Source organism: Mandrillus leucophaeus, unplaced genomic scaffold, assembly GCF_000951045.1.
Source record: "Mandrillus leucophaeus isolate KB7577 unplaced genomic scaffold, Mleu.le_1.0 Scaffold686, whole genome shotgun sequence".
Classification (NCBI taxonomy): Eukaryota; Metazoa; Chordata; class Mammalia; order Primates; family Cercopithecidae; genus Mandrillus; species Mandrillus leucophaeus.
In genome coordinates, this window is record NW_012107430.1 from 428,175 (window position 1) to 438,022 (window position 9,848).

The following is a 9,848-nucleotide window of genomic DNA, read 5'->3' on the forward strand; positions in this document are numbered from 1 at the left end:
TTTTTTTTTTTTTTTGGTAGAGATGGGGTTTTGCCATGTTGTCCAGGCTGGTCTCAAACTCCTGGACTCAAACAATCTACCTGCCTTGGCCTCCCACAGTACTAGGATTACAGGCATGAGCCACCATGCCCGGCTACACAGTGGTTATTTTGACTAGATCCACATTATATTCACAGTTTAGTTTAAGGAACAGGACATTCTTACATTCTGTCTTCCTGTTGAAAAACAGCTTCTATCTGAAGTTATTTGAGTTATCTTTTATGCACCTTTGAGAATTTTAAAGTTTTTTTTTCATGTTGGTATGAACATTTCTTGTAAAATTTATCTTTTTTGTTGCTACTGTAAAGATAATATTTTCCATTATATTAAACCGGTTATTATTTGTATATAGGAAGACTACTGATTTTTGTATATTGGTTTTATAAATATGACATTTTTAGTTTTGAAAATATTTGCAGCAATAAAACATTACCTCTGTAAATCCAGAATTTCATTTGCAATATCTGTTCCAATACTACCAGCACCAAGTACTGTTCCAGCAGACATTCCAGGTACACTCATACAAGACTGTCGAGAGGATTCTAAGTAACAGCAAAAGGGGACATTCAATTAAGGACTTTATCTTTCTTTCAATTCAAATAATTTCACAGTTCTCTCCTTAAAAGAAACAGACTAGCTGTATCCAAAAATGCTAGAAAACACTCATCATTGCATTACAAATGTAATTCATGATGCTCTTTGAATCAAATGTGTAGAAAGTCACTGAGGGCACAATCGTGACTTGTAACCCTTGGGTCCAGTCTCTTCCCACTTTAACTTCCACAGCAATACTACTTCAACGTTACCTAAGATTTTTATTTTTACAAATAATACATTAATATATTCCTGTGGTGAAAAACTAACACAGACAAGCAAAAACTCCCCCTAATACTTTTCATTAATTTGTCCAATTGACAAGGAACGACGTTAGCTGTTAGGGCTGAATAATGGATAAAACATCATTCCTGCTCTTAAAGAACTCAGTCTACTGGAAAGCAAGTAGAATGAACAGCTAACTGCAGTACAATGCAAGATTATAACAGAAATGTGAGCAAAGCACTGTGGAAATTTTGAGGGGGATATGGTGATACCTTTGGGGCTTTAAATGGGATATCTGTTTCTCATTGAACTTAGTCTCTTCTAAACCAAAGTTGGGATTCCTATAACCCAACCTGTAGAACTCCTTTTAATTTCACCTTCAAATTTTCCCCTCTCCAGGCCAGAAAAAGACAATAACAGTCTTAATAATATGTCTTAGTAATAAGTCTTCCATCATCTGAAACTAAGCTTACCTTCTGATGATTGAGAGCTACAAGGAAAAAATGATGCTTCTCCAGGCTCACTATGTCCCCTAGAATTAAAAACACCATAGATGATTTGTTTTCTAAGGTGAAGGAAACTGTTATAGCAACTACACCAAGCTCTATATATTTAATTTGTCAATTTGTGGCCCATTTATGTTTTATATACACATATTGTTAGTATCACCACCAGAAATCAAGGTCTATTAAGACATTAGTGCTAAGTATCATGGCATTTGCCAAATGCCCCATTCCCCTATAAAGTATGTGTTCTCGCAATAACAAACTCTTAGTTCATGTACTAATAATAAGTAGGCAAAGATTACTGGGATGGGTGACAGGAAAATACTGGAGGTATTAAACTTTTTTAAAAATTATTTTTCACTCAGTATTGTAGATAAGGAAACAACTGGTTCAAGGAAACCTTACAGCAATTTCAAAGAGAAACTTACAGAAATAAAGCAAGACTTAGAATGGGGCCATCCTAGTCTACTATAAAATCGGGAGAACTTGGCTCTTCCTTCAGGCTGACACAGCGACAGACCAGGGCCTGGGCTGGATTTCTGTTCTCCCCCATGCTGGGCATGCCTACACAGACATGGTGGCACCCCAGGCTTACAAGATGTGCACGTAAAAATGACAGGGAGGACAAAACCATTTCTTACAATAATGCACAGTTGAAATCCATGTCTGCATTGTTTACTGAATGGCCATGGAAGGTAGGAAGAAAATGGTTGAATAAATGCCTTTACCCTCACTTATTATATCAAGTAAGAAGGAATATATTACAAAAATGAAAACTTTTAGCTTAATTCTGAGAACTAATGTCACTGAACAGTAAATGACTTACTCAAAAGATAAATCTCAAGTTATAATAAAAGGCCAGAGGATCATATGGTTTTAATGGTTTAGCAAGATGAGAGGAAAAAAGCAAAGAGACTCATTTGAAATCAATATAAAGGTCTTAACATAAAAATTTACTTACAAAACTAAAGTGTTGACAGATACAATATATTCCAGTTCTTTCGTCCAAGGATTTGTGAAACTAAACCATTGGCTTTTTAAAGTTACGAAAGAGCCATCTTTTGCTCTGAATTTGTAGGAATCTGTAAGTATTTTCTCCTTACTCTGTAGAACTTAATGAGAAAAGATAATTATCAGCATAACAGTCTACCACTATAAAAATCAACATTGTGAGGAATAATTCAAATTTCAAATTTCACAGGAATGGGAAGTTGAGTTAAAGCTGTCATTTTGAATTCCCCAAAATGTCTTCTGCTCAATGCATACCTACCTGCTTTGTGCTTGTCAGTCAAATTACTATGGTCATCTTGATGAAAATATTCATAACAAGAAGTTCCCAAAAGTTCCTGAGGCAGATATCCTAAAATTGCTGTTGCCCTGGTTTTAAAATTGAAAATAAACTTCAGAAGTGGTGAGTGTACTCCCTCCCAGAAGACTGTAGGCCCACATATGGTCAGGATAGTAAAGAAGTGCACAGGGTAGGGGATGAGTGACCATGCACATCACTGGGCTCCTGTTGGCTGCCCTAGAGCCAGACTAGAGCCGCAACACAGAACAGACACCCAGGCATGAGGCCTCCACCCAATCCAGGCTGTGCTCTTACTAGCTTTTGCCAGTAAAATCGTGGGCATAGACCATGCCCAGTTTCTGCACCACTGGCTAAGAGACATTCTTTCGAGTTTACATGTTGGCTTAAACAAATTTACTGACATGTCCATATCCTTATTTCATTTAAACTTTCTGTTCTGAAACAGCAAAAAAAAAAAAAAAAAAAAAAATCTAGCAGTGCTACTAAGACACGTCTTTAATAGCTTCAAATATCCTATTGAATTCTAATCATTATAACATGTAAATGTTTACCTTTGATCTACATAGACAAATTTTCCATTCATTGCAAACCGGGTTACAAATTCAGTCGGTTTCACATGAATCTCTCCACTGTTCTGTGGAATAATATATGGCTGTAATCTTCCAATGGCCACAAGGCAGGTAAAATTACTGTTGTCTTTCTTACTGTTCCTTTCTTCTTCCATTCCAACAATATTTGGAGGCCAGCTTCTCAAGTAACCAGTGCAGTGGATAGTATAGAATTTTCTATGCTCTAATTCAAAGATTTTTCAAAAGGACATTTAGATCATTATAAATAAATCATTAAATTTCTTATATTGACATCTACAATAGTGATAATTGTGCTATAAAATGCTCTTTAAATATGCTAAAATATGAAAGGGGAATGGTATTCCATTGAAAAGATATCATCAATTTTGATTATTTCATGACTTTATTATTAATAGGTTATTTTCCTCAGGAACTAAATTGTATGTACTACATGAAAAAGCAAACAGGTTGCTTTATTTTAGTATTAACTAGGTCTATGACTTAATATATTTCCAAGTCAATTTTTTAAATTACAGTAATTTACATCTGTTGGAAAAATTAATCCTCATGCCCCCTTGCAATACTGTTTTCAGCTTATTAAGTTTTTTGGTATATTGTAACTTATATTTGAAAGTTTAAAAAGACATTTAAGTCATTATGTATGCATTCTTAAATTTCTTATGTTAGTGCTTATAATGGTTAATAGATATATAAGGTTATAATAGATTATAGAAACATTTTAAAGAACACTTGGAGAAATTTATAATGAAAAGTATAAAAATAAAATAAATTTCACTTTTTAGGAAAATCCCAAGCAATTAACTCATAGGAAGAAGCATGTCAAGCATGTCCACCAAAATAATAAAAAATTGGAAATAATCTATATGCTCAAATATCATGTTTAAGCAAACAATAAATCCAATACTGGCATAAACGATGAGTAGGATACAGATTACGGCATGCCACAAAAGTGATTTAAAGGTTAAAAAGTAGGGGAAAAGCCTGATAAAAAATTATTTGAAACAGCTGTTTTTATGGTAAGCTTTAGAAAAGATTAGAACAATCAACGTTTTAAATTGGCACTATTTGGTAAAACTTCCACTACAATAAATCCTTTAAATTTGTGTTTAAATAGAAGGTGATATGAACTGTCATATAAAATAGTAGTTAACAATAATAGCAAAGATTTAGAGACCACTTTATGTGTCACAGTCTAAATGCGTTAAACGTATAAGTCATTTAATCTTCATAGTTCTGTGGGATGTTCTAGCATCTCCATTGTCTTTGGAAACTGAGTTAATGGCAAGGTCACAGCAGGTATAGGATGGAGCTGGGGTTAAAACTCAGGCTGGTTCCAGAGCCCACTTTCTAAACCACTAACGCCACACCATTTGCTGATAGTGAGTGCTCTGTCACCAAAGATGTTCAAATAGGAGTTGCCTGGGTGACAGAAGGGGAGGGGTACAAAGGTGTTCCAGTGAGAGGGAATGACCAGTGAGAACTGAGAGCGAGCGGTCAGATGCGGCTGAAGCATATGCTGCAGTGGGAAAGACTGGAAAATAAAGCAGGGAACAGAGGGCAGGCTGTAAGCCACGCATAAAACCTTGTATCCAACATCTAACAAACAGCACTCCCTTCCCAGGCCACAGATGCCCTAAATTACAAAACTCCTTATCTCTTCCAACCCAAACCCAGTCTTTATCACCTATTCCCTACCCTGTTTACTGGTGCCACGATCAACCTAGGCAGTTCAAAGAGAAATCTGGGGGTCATCTTAGGCTCTACCTCCTCCTAACAACCCAGATACCTCAAAGGAATTAAAATTGAGTAAGTATGAATAAAGGTTTTCATTCATATTAACAAAACCAGATGGTAGTTAAAAATAAAAGGGCTTATACATCAGGTTTGGCATTCCTGCAAACTTATAAATGATACTGACTAAAAATATTCCACTCTACTGAAAATAGAGACTTCAGAAAGTATATTTTTTATTTATATATGTAATCTCATCACACAGAACCTAGCTTGTTGCATTTATTTCTCTCTTACAACAGGTTACTATCTATATTTCCAAATCTAACTGTCCCTCAATTCTCACTGTGAACATTTATTCAGTTGGCAATTTTCTAGTTGGGATTGTGTAATTCTATCAACTGCAATTCATTTGATCAGCTATCTAAGTTTTTTTTTTTTAAATCCCATTTAATCCATTTCCTGTTTAGAAAAGAAAAAACACAGCTCGCTACCAGTGCAGTATTCTCAGGACAAATGGGAAATGGGTTAAAAATTCTTATCCCAATAATTCTTTAGCTCTTTATCTAAACATTAGAGTCATGAGGCCCGATCCTTGCCAAACTATTTACTTACATCAGCTCCACAGGCTAGATTCAAGTGTCATCTACTCCATGATTTCCCAAAAGTGTGTAGGGGTGAGGGGAGGGAGAAAAAGCCTGTATTACCCTAAACACTGCCTTAATTTACAGGACATCCTTTCAAAATCCTTTATGAAATATTTCCTCAACACGTTGCAGGCTAGGTCTCTCAACTTGGTGTCTTGCTGTCTTCACTTAAACTCTTGAGGAAGCAGATCCAAAATAAGGATTCAAATACAAGAAGTTAATTTGAGGGGTGGTCCCAGGAAACACTGGCAGGGAACTGGGAAGTGAGACAGGGAAGAGAAGGAAGCTAAAACAAAGTACCTGAAACGTGCAAGTTCCTGGAGCCACAGGCAGAACTGGCTCCAAAGACCAGAGGAAGAGGTCAGGCAGAGTCCTGGCGTTGGACACTGGAGGCCAGTGGCACACCCTGTCTGCAGTGGTGGGTGCTGGGGGGATACACCATGGGGCACTGACAGATAGCATCTGCCATATGTGCACAAGAAACAAGCGGATTCTGGGTGTACTGTTGTACTTCTTCCTCATGCACAATTATCTCACGAAGATAAATTTAAGAAACACTTAAGACGCTTGGTGGCAGTCATCCGTCCTTCATCAGCCTGCAATTTCACAAGTTCAGATACCCAAGTAATTGTCTCTTTACCTTAGAAGCTTTTTCAAAGTTTGAATCCATGACATGAAGGCTTGATTCAGGATATAAATAATTTTTTAAAACGTCGTTATTTTAAAAAAATCTTTTATTATGTAAAATCTCAAACATAATGCAAAATCAGAAATAAACTTGGGTAACTCATCTTGAGAAATCCTGAGAAATGACCTTTCCATAAATCTTAAATTCAACTTTCAATTAAAATAAAAAGGGCTGCTCTCTAGTCTTCCTCTAAGTTTAAATGTCTTAGTCTTCTCTAAGTTTTAAGGAACTTCCTCTAAGTTCCTTAAAACTTAGTCTTCCTCTAAGTTTTACCATGACATGTCATGGTAAAAGGGAAGAAAAACACGTTTACTAACCACAGGCTTTCATCATTAATAATGAGGGGTCTTAAAACACAGTGAATTGGCCGGGCACGGTGGCTCATGCCTATAATCCCAGCATTTTGGGAGGCCGAGGCGGGCGGATCACAAGGTCAGGAGATCAAGACTATCCTGGCTAAAATGGTGAAATCCCATCTCTACCAAAAATACAAAAAATTAGACAGGTGTGGTGGCACGTGCCTGTAATCCCAGCCACTTGGGAGGCTGAGGCACGAGAATCACTTGAACCCATGAGGCGGAGGTTGCACTGAGCTGAGATCAAGCCACTGCATTCTAGCCTGGGTGACAGAGCAAGACTCCATCTCAATAAATAAATAAATAAATACATACATACATACATACATCAATACATACATACATAAAACCACAGTGAATTCCACTGGTTAATTACTATTCGAAAGAGTAATTTCAAAGCGATCATATGCAACATGTAATTTCACTTGACAGACACTCTCCTTGGTTAAAGCAGAAGACAAAATGACCCTCACCAAGGTCATCCAGGTGGCAATCAGGGTTTACATTCTGCAGTTACGTTATCCTGGACCAGCTGTCTATAGGCAGTTCTCAAACCAGGTCCTGCAAGGACTGATTTCTGACACATTCCCTTACCACTGCTTAGGCCTGTGCCTTTGGTACAGAACTCTGTTGTGTTAAGTGAATACTTGGTTCCAGGGCTTGAGCAGATTCAAAACTCAAAACTCCTTTTTGAAAAGATATTTGCCTCTGTGTGCAGGCATCTGTGTGGCCCAGCCTGGCATGGGAGTGAACACCCTTGTGTGGGCAGGAACACATTCCTATAGCAGGCGCCCACTCCCTCACTGTGTGTCTGCTGCGAAAATCATCCAGAATCTCTTTCACTAAAACCTTTTGGCATCTAGGAAGCTAATGTAGTAGGTGGCATGGCATAGTGGAAAGAATACAGATTTTAAAGCCAGATTGCTGACTCTGTCACTCTCTATGTGACTTTAGAAAAATTACACAACCTTCTAAAAGTGCAGTTTCCTCGTCTGCAAGACAAGGATGCTCTGCACAGAACTGTTAGGGAGATTAAACTGGGTAATTATGCAATGTGCTTGGCATATAGTAGAATCTTAATAATTATTCACTCACTCCTTTCTCTCTTTCATTTTCTCTTCTCTTCTTTCTGAGCTGCAAATAGCTACTATTTATTGAGTGCTTCCTAGGAGCCGAGCACTGCATGAGCCACAGGTGATCCCAACCACACTCTCAGGAGATGCTGTTATTACCCACTGTATTAGTCTGTTCAGGCTGTCATAACAAAATTCCAGACTGGGTGGCTTAAATAACAGAAATATTGTATAGGGGTCTACCCTTATAACCTTATTTACCCTTAATTACATCTTTAAAGGCTCTAACTATGGATACAGTCACACTGAGGCCTAGAGCTTCAACATACAAACTTTGGGGGAAAACAATTCACCCAGTCCCATCCATTTTCCATATATTAGGAGAAACTTGCCTAAGGTCACACAATTGTTAAGTAGCAGACCTGACACTAAAAAACCCTACTGAATTCAGAGCCCAGGCCCTTTCTACTCTGTCCCACAGCATGGCTGTTGGGAGGCAGAGTCTAGTGGGAGAACCCAGAACATCAGAGCGACTCAAAAATTTATTTGTTCCTTTAGTTCCTCACAGAATTCAACTACTAATTGAATTAACTCTAATTGACCATTTGCCAGATATTCTTGAAATATCTATATTTTCCCAGTAAGATTATCACGTATTTCAAAGGAAAGAAATCATTCCTACTTCTTCTATAAATCTGTAAAACTTGCAATAAAAAAATCCTTTTAGGAACCCATGGAAGGACTAAAATTTGATTAGCACATTTTCAAGAATGCTGCTTGGTTGTTTTTTTTCTTAAATGTAAAAAAATACACACGCATTTTTGTTTGAAAATTGAATATTTAAAAGACCCGCTTCAAAATACTATAGCAGGGCTATAGAGTTCTACAGAGGACATCCCACTTTCCTTCTTGTATCTTTGCAAAGGGTTAAAAGACTGCAGATTATTAGACGTCCAAGATTACCATCAGTGACTGACTTGAGCTCCCATATCTAGGAAAATCCTCCAAGAATGTATATATTTGGTCATGTGTTGTCTAGAATTTCACAAAACAATGAGAGGAAGAATTGAAGGCGACAGAAAGGAGGAGAAGCCCAGACAAGGTGGAGTCCTGCTATTGCTTTGTGACTTCTAGTTCCATATCTGAAGCCAAATTTTAAGATGCCAATTTAATTAACAGACATTTATTTTCAGAAAGGCCCAGATGCCTTTAGTTCTCAGGGCAGAGCCTTTTCAGATTTCTTTCTCATGAGAACTATGGTATAGAAAATGATCCAAGCTGGTTGCAGTCTGAGGTTGGGCTGCCATAGCAAAATAGCAGATGTGGTAGCTTCAACACCAGGAACTTATTTTCTCTCAGTTCTGGAGGCTGGAAGTCTGAGATGGAGGTGTCAGCAGGGCTGCGTTCTGGTGAGGGCTGTCTTTCTGGCTTGCAGATACCCAACAACTTGCTGTGTGCTCACATGGCCTTCCCTTGCTCACTGCATTCATGCAGAGACAAAGAGCTCTCTGATGCCTCTCCTTACAAGAACACTAATCCCATGATGAGGGCCCCATCCTCATGACCTCATCCAAACCTAATGATCTCCCAAAGGCCCAATCTCCAAATACCCTCATGTCAGGAATTAAGGCTTCAACATAGGAATTCTGGGGACACAATTCAGTCCATAGCATTTGCTAAAAACTTCTTGAGACAAAATCTAAAAAATATGTTGAAATTGCTTCCTTAGGTAAAAGAGAAAGATTTTAATGTATATTCATTCATTTAATTTATAATTGTTCCTGTGGATTTGAGAGTGGTTATGCGGTCAGTCAGGTAGGAACAAAGGACAAGAGGATCGTCACTTATGCCTTCAGGAAATGTTTATTGAATGTCTATCATGGGCCAGAAACAACAGATGGAAATGCAGCTCTCATTCCAGTGAGGGAGGAAAGTATCAAAAAGTTAAGTAATTTCAATACAGTGTAGAAGAGCAGCAAATCTGAGAGAAGCTCAGGATTACTGATGTGGGTACCTGGGACGCAAGCCACCAGAGTTGGGAGGGTATTGGGGATCGCTTTCTGGAAAGAGGAGATGCCTGAGTTTTAATG

General features: G+C 37.8%; 1 protein-coding gene across 1 annotated transcript in view; it reads right to left on the bottom strand.

Moving 5' to 3' along the window:
• Positions 1–9,848, bottom strand: part of ARNTL2 (aryl hydrocarbon receptor nuclear translocator-like 2) — a 50,823-nt gene that overhangs the window by 8,748 nt on the left and 32,227 nt on the right. The window contains exons 9-13 of the mRNA XM_012002418.1: positions 3,225–3,465; positions 2,635–2,741; positions 2,326–2,476; positions 1,332–1,390; positions 473–581 (exon numbers count right to left, since the gene is read on the bottom strand). Of these exons, the coding sequence (XP_011857808.1) occupies positions 473–581; positions 1,332–1,390; positions 2,326–2,476; positions 2,635–2,741; positions 3,225–3,465 (667 nt within the window). The remainder of the gene's footprint in view (positions 1–472; positions 582–1,331; positions 1,391–2,325; positions 2,477–2,634; positions 2,742–3,224; positions 3,466–9,848) is intronic.